The sequence below is a fragment of the Hypanus sabinus genome, chromosome 8, assembly GCF_030144855.1.
Source record: "Hypanus sabinus isolate sHypSab1 chromosome 8, sHypSab1.hap1, whole genome shotgun sequence".
NCBI classification, from domain to species: domain Eukaryota; kingdom Metazoa; phylum Chordata; class Chondrichthyes; order Myliobatiformes; family Dasyatidae; genus Hypanus; species Hypanus sabinus.
In genome coordinates, this window is record NC_082713.1 from 73,981,987 (window position 1) to 73,996,294 (window position 14,308).

Consider the following 14,308-nt stretch of genomic DNA (forward strand, 5'->3'; position numbering starts at 1 on the left):
CACCTCACTACAGGAAGGATGTGGAAGCCATAGAAAGGGTGCAGATGAGATTTACAAGGATGTTGCCTGGATTGGGGAGCATGCCATATGAGAATAGGTTGAGCGAACTCGGCCTTTTCTCCTTGGAGCGAAGGAGGATGAGAGGTGACCTGATAGAGGTGTACAAGATGATGAGAGGCTTAAATCATGTGGATAATCAGGCTTTTTCTCAGGGCTGAAATGGTTGCTACAAGAGGACACAGGTTTAAGGTGCTGGGAGTAGGTATAGAGGAGATGTCAAGTTTTTTACTCAGAGAGTGGTGAGTGCATTGAATGGACTGCCAGCAATGATGGTAGAGGTGGATAAGATAGGGTCTTTTAAGAGGCTTTTAAATAGGTACATGGAGCTTAGTAAAATAGAGGGCTATAGGTAAGCTTAGCAATTTCTGAGGTGGGGACATGTTCAGCACAACTTTGTGGGCCGAAGGGCTTGTATTGTGCTGCAGGTTTTCTGTTTCTAAAACGAATCTCGGGGTTGTATATGGTGACATGTGTACTTTGATAATAAATTTACTTTGAACTTTGAAGAGGGTTACATCTGAACTAGTGGTTGCAGAACAGCCCGTGATGAATGGGCGGTATCCACTACTTTTTGTAGGAGTTTCCAATCAAGTAGGTTGTGTATTTAATATTTCAGTAATCCTGTAAATATGTTGTTGATTAAACATTCTTTGTACCTCCAGTACATGATAGACATGGTAGTGAAGGTGTTTGATACAGCTGCCTGAATTGGTACAAGAGTTGCAATATCACTTTACAGCTGTGTAAAGCATTGGTGAGATTGCCATTGGAGTATTGGGTGGCATTGTGGTTGCCCTTCGACCAGAGCGATGCCATCAAGAGGAAAGAATGCAGAAAAGATTCACGAGGAAGTTACTGGGACTGAATAGCTTGAGCATTTGAAGAGAGGAACTTGGATAGCAAAGTTGTGTTTCCAACTAGTTTAAAAAAGTTTGTGGAACGCAGCAGGTCTCGGCCCGAAACGTCAACAGCGCTTCTCCCTATAGATGCTGCCTGACCTGCTGTGTTCCACCAGCATTTTGTGTGTGTTGTTTGAATTTCCAGCATCTGCAGATTTCCTTGCGTTTGCTTAAAAAAGTTTGGACTGTTTTCCATAAAGCAAAGACGATTGGGGGTGTGGGGGAGGTGACTTTAAAATTATGCGGATCAGAGATAAGGAGAATGGTCACAATTTCCCAGGGCAGAGGAGTATAAAAATTCTAAAAAGGTCAGAGGGGAAAGATTTAAAAGGGGCCTGAGGGGATAGACTTTCCATTCACATGATGATGAGAAGACAGAATGAGTTGCCAGGTTGCAACGGACACAATTACTAAGTTTAAAAGACATTTGGACAGGTATTTGTAAAGTTTTAGTTAGGCCTGCTGTATGGAGCGGGCAACACACAAGTGATTCACGAACAATACCCAACTACTTTTTAATAGAAATGTTTGCACTATTTTACTTAACTGTGTCATATCTACTTACTGTAATTCCCGTTTTTTCCCCATTATTATGTACTGCATTGCACTACTATGCCGATGATAGTAAACGTAATTCTGATTCATCAACAACTTGCCCACTAAAGAGAGCCGCAAGGCCCGAAAGTCTGAGCTGTCTCGCAGGAGGGGGGAGCGGACTCGACTGCGTCACCTCGGTGTTACACCACGACATGTTCCGGGCTGCATGACGCACGATGACAAATGATCCCCCCCGCCCACGTCTGCTCGCATTCCGGACGGAATCCTGCGCGGAAGTGACACCCGGTACGCTGCGTCTTCAGCCAAAGCGCGTATTGACGTCATTGGCGGCGGCGGCGGCGGCGGCGTGCGCGGGCACGAGCGGCGTGCTCGCGCGTTTCTCTCTCTGCAAGGGCATGGTTGGTGGCGGCCGAGAAATGTCCCCCTTCAGCTGGAAGCCCTTTGTGTACGGGGGCCTAGCGTCCATCACCGCCGAATCCGGCAAGTACTTCAGCGCGGCCTCGCCCTCTTTTCTTGTGTCCTGGCGAACCCAGGCTCGTTGCCTTCCCCTTCCGTAGATGTCAGGCTGGTGCTGGGCATGGACCCTGTCGGGCCGAAGGACTTTATTTCTTGTTGAATCTCTCTGTGATTCTCCTCTCTTCTTCGCCATCACCACCACTTCCACCCCCGCGTAATGCAAGGGTCAATACGATTTCCCTACGCCTTATCTCCTGGGTTGACCCAACTTTTATTGTGCCCACATTCCCACTAGCTCTCCCCAGATTCTGTTCCTCAATTTACAGCGGTCAAGTCACCTACCAGCCTATATTTTGAAATGTGAGGACATAGGAGGAATTGAAGGGAACACACACAATCACAGGGAGAATGTGAAAACTGGGTACAGATAGCACCTAAGGTCAGGGCTGAACCCAGGTTCTGGCACTGAAGTAACAGTACTGCTAGCTGCTCAGTCTGTAGACTGAGTTTAATACCATTACTACCTCAAATATTGTACCTGTCTCAACCATGCTTTCCTTAACCCTAGCTAAACACCACCATTCTATCTTCTGTAGTAATGTTAAAATGCTTTGCTTGCCTGACTTAAAATCACATTTACTGGTAGCCTTCTATGTTTGCCTGCATTGTTTCTCCTCATGAGTTTTGAAATCCACAGCCCGAGTTTCCATTTATTTCAATTGTTTACCCTTCCTAGTTTGTATTTTCCTTCAATGCTACAATCCTGCAAGATTCTCATTCTTCCACTTCTCACCTCTTGAACTTTTCAGAATTTAACTGCTGCTGTGTTTGATTGACTTCCCCCTCAGCTCCTAGGTTTCCAGGTGTAACACTTGTCTGTGTATCTTAGCATCCAAGGACTGAAACCTCCCTTCCAGGTGAGGCACAAATTCACATGCATCTCATCCAAGTTTACCTACTTTATTAGGTGCTCCCTACATGGCCTTCTCTACCTTGGCAAGACCAGTTGTAGACTGAGCAACAGTTTTGCAGAGCACCTATCTGCATGGGCCATTTGAAACTCCCTGTAGCAAGCCATTTGAGTTCCAGCCCCCACCCCCCATTCTCAGCCTTCAGTACTGCCAGGATGAGGCCCAAAGCAGATTAGTGGAATGTCATCTGATATTGCGCCTGGTAGTCTACAACCTAAAGACATAAACAATGAGTTTTCTAATTTTAGATAATCCACCTACCCATCCATTTTCCAGTGCAACATGTGGCCATAAATTGACCCAATGTATGGCTTTCTTTTTAATATAACAGCAGACTCATCAAACTTGCTTTTAGATCAAGTGAGTACAGATTTCACTCATAGTAGAATAGGACTTGGAATTCCATGTACATCATTGGCATGTTAGTAGTTGCAAAAATAGCATTAAAAAGAAAGCTAATTAAGCAGTGTCTTTATACCTTGATGTTATGACACAGGTATGGAAAATGCAAATTGGACCTCACCTGTGGAGATTTCTTTATAGAGCACCTAAAATGGATGTTGGCCATCAGATGGATATTAGATTGGAATGCATTATTGATTTATTGAAACAGTGTTTAGATTCGTGAGGGTTAAAATGATTCCAATAACGAGTGGTTACTGGAAGTTAGGGTTTCATGCCCTAGAAATGAGAAGTTATGTTTGAACTTTTCAAGGTACGATTTTATGAACAAGTAGTTTCTATCTAGCTCATTTCAACTGATTAGAAAATTTGAGATTATTGATCATACTCCTGAAAGAGCTAATTTTCTTGTTTGGACAAACTATGTATGCAGAGTGGAAGGAGTTTTGAACTATTGCAATAGCAATTGACAGTTGATAAATTGCTAACTTTTTTTTAACTTTTTCACAGCCAAAAATTTAAAGCTAGAGGAAAAAGTTTTAAAGGAGGATGGAGAGGAAAGTTTTTACATGGACAATGGTTGTTATCTGGAACATTTTTCTTGGAGAAGTTGGTGGAGTCGATAGGTTTATTGTTTGAGAGATATTTAGACAGACACCAGAATAGATGAGGCACAGATGTATGGGGTCCTAATACAGGAAAGTAGGATTAGTGTGGTTGGATTAAATGGTTGGCATGGATGTGATGAGCTGAAGACCTGTCTTTATGCCGTAGGATTCTGATTCCATGACTCAGAGGTATTATATGTACAGTAGAAAAGGTGAATTTGAGAAATTAAGTCATATATCCACCATGATGCCTTTGTATTAATAGCTCATTGAGCACAATAGTTGACATTTCGTCCTATCTTCCTCAGCTCATAGATCAACACTTCTTTTTTGCATTTCTCATAAAGACAATATGGAAGTCACGGCTGACCATTTTCCCTGTCAATCCTATTCTCTTGCCTTCTGCCCGTAACCTTTCACACCCTGACTAATCAAGATCCTATCAACCCCCTCATTCTTCTTCATCTCCACTCTAAATGGACATCTGTCCTAGAATCCCCACTATAGGAAACATCCTCCGTGCAACATTGTCCTTCCTTGATTAGGTATGATAAATTCTGGATTGCTCACTGGGACAGCAGCATAAACTGGTCAAGACAAGTGATCCAAGAATTTTCACTTACTCTATATAGAGTTATAGTTCGTTCATCTTTGGGCACCTGTTGCTATCATGTCATTTTATGCCATCTCCTCTATATTGCACTGCCTGTGGAGGTGATAGTAAAGTATATGATAACAATGTTTAAGAGTTATTTAGAGAAACAAGTACAGGCAGGTAACTGAGAAATGCAGACCATGTTCAGGTAGGTGGGATGAGTTTAGATTAGCAACATGGTCCGTGTTGATATGGTGAGCCATATTTTACAACGCTTTACTGTGTACTATTTTTAAAATGGAATTTTGGTGTTTGGAGCTGCCTTTCACCGAGTTCCCCAGTGAATCCTTCTTGACCACGTTTACCAATGTTTACTGCAGTAAGTACTTGGGTGTCAGTTAACCAATCTCCTTGATAATATCTTGTGCTTTGAAAATGTCGTTGCTTTGGGATTGATTATGTTAATTCCTATCTAAAACTTCATTTAACTCTTCTAGGAGATGCTGCAAAATTACTAGACCAGTACCCTTCAGCCAGTAGTGTGGTCATGGATTATTATTAGCAACGATTTAGGCTTCCTTTTTGAAATATCAGGAGTTATAAAAGCTGTTTTTCCACTCTGCTAGGCACCTTTCCAATAGATCTCACTAAAACCCGACTGCAAGTCCAGGGCCAATCACTTGATTTGCGTTATAAGGAGATAAAGTACAGAGGAATGCTACATGCCCTATTGCGGATATTTAAAGAAGAAGGATTGAGAGCTCTCTATTCTGGGTAAGTGTAGATTAACTGTCTTGTATCAAGGCTTCATTTGAATCTGCCTCGACTATTCTCTCAGTTGTGCATTCGAAAATCTCACCATGGCTCCTTAATCTTGGGGTTGCAAACACAAACATCCTCAATCCCTTTCCTCGCTTTCCTAATGCTAATTATCACTTGAAGGAAAGATTCTTGCATCGCAGCTAAACTTTCAGATTCTTAACTGTCCTCCATGACATATTCATAGCCACTGACAATCCATTGCCCAATTTTGATGCTCTTTTATCCTTCAAAGTGGCTGGCAGAATCTCGATCTTTGACTCCTGAGCACTGTTCCCTCTAAGCTGCATGGGTGTGCAACCACACATTAACTGAAGTGCTGCTGTGCACCTAGTCTTTGTTGCTGCACAGCTGGAATTTTCTTTTTTATAAAGTGTTTAATATTAACCTGGAATTATGATATTGTAGTCACTAGTAAGACTTAGTTGCATGACTGGCTGCTCAGTATTTCCGGGTTCCATTGTTTTAGACCCAACAGCGGGAAGGGTTAAAGGAGGAGGAGTGACAATACTAGTTGGAAAATATTAGTGATGCTCAGTCAGAATAGAATGGAGAAGTCTTCTAGTGAGGTGTGTAACCCTCTCACCATGGCTCATTAGCTATCACTGGCCAACAGCCATGTGACTCAGCAATGAATGGGTAACGGTGAGATGGCCATTTCCAATAAACACCACACATCTTAGGATCGGTATGATTCAGGTTCAACACAAGCAGGATCATTAGAATAGTCCGTTAAAGGAACACAAATTAAGGTGAAAGCTGTATAAATACCGCCTAATGCAAAAGTTATCATTTCCCAGGAAATAACAGAACTTACATGGGCATGAACTTAAAGTATATTTACAAATATTTAAGCATTAACAGACAGTGAAAAAGAGAAACTAGTCTATAACATGCACAAAGAACGTCGGAGCTCATTGCTGTATAGTCATGTGCTTCACTTTACTTACTCACGTTATTGACCCCACATTCTGTGTGAAGAGCACCAGCCACAATTCAAACCTTCCATAAAGTCCATTATGAGCTAACTTCTAATTCAGAAATATTGGTACTTCCTCCATAGAACCATTTGTAAGAAATTATTTGTGCCGACGACGGTGTATGTCCTTTGGCCAGGGTTCTGTGAGTGTCTTGCATTGAGCTCCTCTCCACATCTCACTTCTCCCCCATCTCCAGCAAAGGAGCTTCCTCCATACCCACGTTTCAAAAATTGGATGTTGCTTAGAACATTCCTAACCAAATCAAATGACTCATTATTTTAACAGAAAACGAAATACTGGACTGTAAGATTTGATTAAAGAATGCACTGTGTTTTATAAAAAATCTGCAGAAAATGAAATACCCAGCAGCTTAACTGTAGTAATACAATAAAACATGTTCCTAACCAGGGTATTATATTCTCCCCTCCCCACCAAAAATGGTCATGTCATCATAACTTTGTAAGCCTTTGGAACTTATCAAATCCGTTATTAATAACCCAGCACACACTCAGTAACACTAGTAGTTATGTTCTGACAGTATTCATGGTATGACTACATCATTCAAATGAATTACTCGATTATAGGACTTCAATCCACTTGTAAAATAACATGTCTCACCATCGGGGTCGATACAACACTTTTGTTTCCCATCATATGCCAGCTTGTCTGGAGTTCTGACTCTGAGACCTTCTTATTTCAGTTTCTGTTTCTTCAGTCTCAGCCTCTCCTTCTGACTGTTCATGTTTACTTGGGTATACCTCACCCTGTCTTTCACTCGTACCTTCTGGTAATTCAGTTCCTCCTGCCCCCTGACTGAACTCAGCTTCATTTTCAATTATATTTGAGTCCATTTCACCTTTACTGTCTAATATCATGTTTGGCTGTCCAATGATTGCCCTCCCCACTTTATTAAGTTCTGGACTGGAAGATTCCAATGTCTCTTCATCAACTGTTGGGAAGTTTGCATAAGCTAAGGCATACCACATTACAATTTCTTCATCCTCTTTGGAAAGGAAATCCATACACACTAGATCAAGTGGTCCTGTGCTTTTGAGAAAAAGGAGCAACTCTTTCAGGTAGTGTCTTTCTCCCAATACAACGGATGCAAGATTTACTGTAATCTTCAACTCCAGTCTTCATTCATGGCCAATAGAACTGATCTCGAACCAATTCGTAGGTCTTGTCACATTCCAAATGATCCGCATCATCATGAAGTGTTCTTGGTACAATCTTCCGGTACTTGCAAACCCAACTTGACATGTTGAGTTCTGTTTGGAGGAGACATAACCCTGTATAGAACTTTGCTCCTCAACTCCAGTTTGTCTCATCAGTAGGGGTATGGTCATCTTGGTGTGCTGCTGACAATTCAGCAGGACACAAGGGGAGCAACTGCCTTGTATTCAACACGGTTGGGTTGCAATATGCTTGTGGAATGGCATGGCGGGAAGCTCCCAAATGATCAGCAGCTCTGTCAGGCCATAGTCTTTCCTCTGATTTTCTAACTATGGAAAGCTAGCATGCTGCTTTAACATCAAAGGCAGGAATGTTCTCCCACTCTCCGCCCTTTCCTGGCTTCTCATGAGAACATCGTGATAACGCATCCATGGCAATGTTCTGATTTCCTGGCCAGTATTTAAGGCTGAAGTTATAAATAGACAACACCACCAACCAGCAATGACCTGAGACATCCAAGTTTGCCGAGGTCAAGATACAAGTCGGTGAATTGTTGGTCCTCACCTTGAACTTGTCACCATATAGTCACTTAATTTGTCTACCATTGCCCACTTCAACGCCAGAAACTCCAGTTTCTGTGCGGGGTAGTTTTGTTTGGATGGCACAAGATCTGGCTGATGGAAGCAACAGGTTTCAGCCCTTTACTTTGGTCTTGGTATAAATGCCGCCTCATCCTTCATGGCTAGCATCTCTATGTAGTACATGCGGCAACTGCGGTTTTACAAAGGCTGGCACAGGTGTGGTAGTCAGTGACTCAGTAGCTGAAATGGCTCTTCTTTGTATCCCATCTTTTCCTAAAAGGCTCCAAAGGGCTAAGATAAACCTCTCCTCCCTTTCTTCACTGAGGGAAGGTAACCAAACAGGAGTTGATTCAAAAGGTGCCTTACTCTGGAGTAGTCCTTCACAAATCTCCAATAGTATCCACAGAATCCGAGGAATGAACGCATTCCTTGGGCCTTGGCCATGTGGTTACTGCTTCTATCTTAGATGGATCTATAGCCACTCCATCCGGAGAGACTGTTCTACATAGTTGCCTGACATGTTACAGAACCTTCAGGCAGTTTTAACACCTTCAGTAGTCTTGTCTCATGCTCTTCCAGTGTTGATCCAAACACCGAGATTGTCCAAGTACACCAGTACCTCAAGTAGGTTCATATCTCCAACATTCTGCTCCATGACACATTGGAAAATAGCAGGTGCTCCTGATATGCCCTTAAGGATCCTTTCCCATTGAAAGAGTCCAAGCGGACATATGAATGCCATCTTTTTCAGCTTCACTCATGGGTACTTGATAACACCAATCAGCTGGACCATTTTCTTCCACTTAAACAGGCCAGAGCATCCTCGATTTGTGGAACAGTACTGCATATTGGTACAGGACTATACATCTGTTCAATGTTCAATAATCAACACACATCTGTACCTTCCTATTCTTTTTCTTCACAACAATTATGGGTGACGACTTCTCGACTTGGTGATAATTCCATCTTCCTTCAGCTTCAGCAGATGTTGCCGAACATCTTCAAAGACTACTGGTGCTGTTCGGCAAGACCTCTCTGGGAAAGATGTGTCCTTTCACTCTACTAGTGTGGCAAATACTCTTGGAGCAACCAACATCAAGCTCATCAGTAGAACAGACATCTTTATGTATCAACATCTTCTCAGTTAATCACTTTTTCCATTCATTTTGTATCAGTGAGTTACCAAAGTTAAATGACTTTGATGCCAACTTCCCTGATTCAAGAGACTTTTTTCTTCTATTTTCCGACTGAAAAACTAGACACTATCATCAGAGGAAATAGATGGTAATCTCTCTTCACGAGGTGTTCCTGACAATCACTGTCTCCCTGTTTGCATAGACAGCTGAATACTTCTGCATTTTGGGTCTAACCAGCCCTCCTGCAGATAAGCATGACTTTTCCTGAGCATTCTGCCAAATTTGTGAGTTCCCATCACTCTAGCAACTCCTCCAGGACGTAACCTGACAGGTTTAGACTGGGTATATCACAGTCCCTTGTTTTTGCTCATTATCCTGCTTAAGAGGTATTTGTACCTTCTCGAAAGCAGCTTGGAACATGGTGAATGGATGAGGATTCCAAAAAGTCCTCTCCATTTCTCTCCTGACATGCTCCCACAAGCCTGATCATAATTTAAGTTTTGTTCCCACAAGAATGGAAGCTTCATCTTTTATGACCAGATCCAGGCAGACCAACACTAGTGTACCTCTACTCAAGTCACATCAGGGGACAACTGAAGGCAGTACCTGACTAATGTAAACATTCCGTTTTTCCGTCATATTTTCCTCCTCTCATACTTCTCTAAGTAAATCAGTAAAAGATGGAGGAGGAAGCATCTTGTAGGTCATTCGACTGCGTAGAGCAATCATGTCGTGTGACAGCACACCCTTCACAACTTGCTCTACCCTTAAACTATTTATCTCAGCCAACTGAAGGACCCCTTTATGGCACAAACAATGCAGCAGTTTATCTAACCTGTAAAGGTAGGCAGCAAGCTTCTCTCCTTCTGGAATGTGTGCCTAAGCTTCTTTATGAGATCAGCTGAGCTGTCCATAGTTCCAAAAGCATTTTCCAGCACTTGCATGTAGTTAGCTGACATGAATAAAGGATTTTCTGTCTTTAGGAACCTCACTATATCGTGGCTAGACCCTTTAAACTCTTTACCAGTCTCTGCTTTTTCATGTTATCCGAGCACTGCCATTTATCCAGTAACTGAGATGTCTGCTCAGCCCAAGCCTCATATCCTTCATTCCCATCAGGTGTGAGCTTGACTTCAGAGAACATTCTCAGCCTATGATAACTGTGGCTCTCAGCAGGTACACTATGGCATTTATCGACCAGTGATATAGCAGCCAAAACCTATTCAAAATTTAAACCAACAGCTGAAAGGCCTATCAGACTTTTCACATCTTTACCCTCAGTACTGTCAGTAAGTTTCTTGGCAGCTCTAAAGACATGAACTGGCCATGGCCCCACCTCAACAGGTACAGGCAGGCATCAGGCAGCATGAGTTGAGTCACGACACTGGTGGTCTGAACTAGCATGACATCTTCACCAACTGGTTCAGTGTAATTTTCCCCAACACTTCCACAGAACTCATTCTATATAATACTTCATTGGTAACTGGAGCAGAAACCTTGCTCAGAACTTCAGCATTTTGAGTGGATAATCCCTTATTGCACCAGGCCTTAAAGTCCGCAGCATCCATATTACAAAATCTTAATTATTACACCTTAAGTACTGCAAAATACCAGCTTAAACACAAATCTACACTTATCCAAACCTTATACAGCATTACATCCTGAACAAACCCCTGAAAAATGTAACCTCACTTATTTGGCTCATTAGCTAATTAATAGCCATGTGACTCAGCAATGCATGGGTAACGGTGAGATGGTCATTGCCAATAAACACCACATTTATAAGACCATAAGACATAGAAGCAGAAATAGGCCATTCAGCTCGTTGAGTCTGCTCTGCCATTCCATCATGGCTGATCACAGATCCCACTCAACCCCATACACTTATATTCTCGCCATATCCTTTGATGCTCTGACGGATCAGGAAACGATTAACTTCCGCATTAAATATACCCATGGACATGGCCTCAACCACAGTCTGTGGCTAGCACTCCACAGATTCACCACTCTCTGGCTAAAAAAATTCCTCTTTACCTCTGTTCCTAAAGGTGATCCTTCAGTTTTGAGGCAGTGCCCTCCAGTTTGAGATAGCCCCATCTTAGGGAGTATCCTCTTCACATTCATCCTATCTACATTCAGTAGGTTTCAATGATATCCTTCCACATTCTTCTAAATTCCAGTGAGTACAGGTCCAAAGCTGCCAAATGCTCCCCACCTGTTAACCCTTTCATCAACAGCATCATACTTGTGAACCTCTGCATTTCTGATGTTTGAACCTTCTCCACATTTAGATAATAGTCTGCACTATTGTCCCTTTTACCAACATGCATTATCATATAAGAGGTTGGTGTGATTCAGGTTCAACATAAGCAGGAATGTTAGAGTTTTCTGTTAAGGGAACGAAAATCATGGTGAATGCTGTATCAGTACTGCCCCATGCTAATGTTATCATTTGCCAGGAAATAACAGAACTTACACCGCATAAACTTAAAAGTGGAAGTGTTTTTACAAATATTTAAATTTTATAGACAGTTAACAGAAAAAGGCCAAATATGGTTAAACCAGTCTGTAATGTGCACGTAAATGTTGGAGCTCATTGCTGCATAGTCATGTGCTTCACTTTAATTTCTCATGGTGCTGAACCCACATTCTGTATGAAAAGCACCAGCCATGATTCGAGCTTCCATGAAGTCTATTACAAACTAACTGGCTAACTTAGAAGTATTGTCACTTCCTCCATGGAACCATTTGACAGCACAAAGTGTTTCTTACAACGGTGTCTATTCTTCGGGTGGGTTTCTGCAAGTGTCTTCCATTGTGCTCCTCTCTGCAGCTCATTTCTTCCCCAGCTCTGGCAAAAGAACTCCCTCAAAACCCATGTTCTAGAAGTTGGGTGTCGCTAATCTCTCGAATGGTCCATGGCATCCCATTGGACAGAATGTTATCAAGACAAACCTGATAGGCTGATACAACATTCCTGAGCCAGTCAAATGACCCATTATTTTAACAAAATAAAATACTGAGGTGTAATATTTGATAAACAGAACAGTGTTTTGCAAAAAGTCTGCAGAAAATAAAATACTCAACTCCATAAACTGTAGTAATAAAATAAAACATGTTCTTAACCAGAGTGTTACAGGTGTTATGGGTGGAACTGAGTAATAAGAAAGATATGACCAAGTTAATGGGGCTATATTACAGACTACCCAACAGTCTGAGGGATTTAGAGGAACACATTTGTAGGGAGATCAAAGACTGTTGCAAGAAACATAGGGTTTTTTTAGAAGGTGATTTTAGCTGTCCCCATATTGACTGGGACTCCCATAATGTAAATGGACTAGATGGGATAAAGCAACACCTACAACGCGCTGGAGGAACTCAGCAGGTCAGGCAGCATCCATGGAAATGAGCAGTTAGTGTTTTGGGCTGAGACCCTTCACCAGGACTGACGAAGGGTGTCGGCCCGAAACGTTGACTGCTGGTTTCCACAGATGCTGCCCGACCTGCTGAGTTCCTCCAGCGTGTTGTACGTGTTGCTTTGACTACAGCATCTGCGGTGCACTTTGTGTTTAGATGGGATAGAGTTTGTCAAATGTGTTCAGGAAAGTTCCCTTACTAAGAACATAGAAGTCCCAGCAAGAGATTGGGTGATACTTGATCTACTATTAGAGAATGAGACAGAGCAGGTGACAGAAGTTGTGTAGGGGAGCACTTTGCATCCAGTGATCATAATGTTATTGGTGTCAAATTAAGTATGGAAAAAGACAGGTCTGGTCTTTGGGTTGGAGAAGGGCCAATTTTGATGGTATCAGAAAGGATCTGGCGAGTGTAGATTGGGACAAGCTGTATTTTTGGCAAAGGTGTACTAGGGAGAAATTAAAGGGGGGAGGGGTGACATTACTAAACGGAGATGTCACAGCAGCAGTAAGACAGGATAGGCTGTAGAACTCATCTGCTGTGGCTATATAGCTGGAACCGGGAATAAGAAAGCGATGACCATGTTAGAGAGTTTATATTTTAGACAATATTGACCATCAGTAAGATTTAGCGGAGTAGATTTTTAGAGAAATCATACACAATTGGAAGAATCATAAGTTTGTGACTGTAAGTGTTTTAAGTTTCCAGCTATTGACTGGAACTCCCATACTATAAAAGGGCTGGATGGAAAAGAGTTTGGCAGTGTCTTCAGGGAAGTTTTAATGCATAGAAGTTTCAACTAGATCTCCTATTAGGGAATGAGAGGGCAAGTGACAGAAATTTGTATAGGTGAACACTTTGCATCTAGTAATCATAATGCCATTGATTTTAAGATCATTATGAAGAAGGATAGGTCTGGTCCTTGGGTTAAGATTCTAAATTGAAGAAAGGCCAATTTTCATGGTATCAGAATAAATCTGCCAGATATGGATTGGGACTAGCAAAAGTGTACTTGATAAGTAGGAGACCTTCAAAAGTGAAATTTTGATAATACAAAATTTGTATGTGCCTGTCAGAATAAAAGATAAATATGACAGGCACATACAAGAGATATTGAGACTCTGGTTAAGAAAAAAAAGAGGTGCGTATCACATATAGGCAGGTAAGAACAAATGAGGTGCTTATGAAGTATAAGAAATGCAAGAGAACACATAAGAGAGAAATTAGGAGGGCTGAAGGAAGGCAAGAGGTTGCTTTAGCAGACAAGGTGAAGGAGAATCTTAAGGGATTCTACAAATATGTTAAAATTCAAGAGGATGGCAAGGGACAAAATTGGCCCTTTGGAAGATCAGAATGATAATCCTTGTGTGGAGCCAAAAGAGATGGGGAGATCTCAAATGAATTTTTGCAGCCCTGTTTACGCAGGAGATGGATGCGGAGTCTAGAATTAAGGCAAAGCGGCATCAACTTCATGGACCAAATACATATGATGCTGAAGGACTTATTTACTGTCTTGAGGCAAACTAGGGTGTATAAATCTTCAGGGCCTGACAAGGTATTCCCTCAGAACTTGTAGGAGGCAAGTGCAAAAATTGCTGGGGCCCTTGCAAAAATATTTAAATCACCCCTGGCGACAGGTGGGGTACTAGAGGA

At 42.0% G+C, this 14,308-nt stretch overlaps 1 protein-coding gene across 2 annotated transcripts in view; it reads left to right on the plus strand.

Moving 5' to 3' along the window:
• Window positions 1-1,846: 1,846 nt before the first annotated feature.
• Window positions 1,847-14,308, plus strand: part of slc25a14 (solute carrier family 25 member 14) — a 58,739-nt gene continuing 46,277 nt past the window's right edge. For both annotated transcript variants that reach the window (XR_009513591.1, XM_059977347.1), the window contains exons 1-2: window positions 1,847-1,997; window positions 5,176-5,323. Coding sequence is in view for 1 of the 2 variants with exons in the window: in XM_059977347.1 (XP_059833330.1) it covers window positions 1,913-1,997; window positions 5,176-5,323 (233 nt within the window). In the remaining variant the exon portion in view is untranslated. The remainder of the gene's footprint in view (window positions 1,998-5,175; window positions 5,324-14,308) is intronic.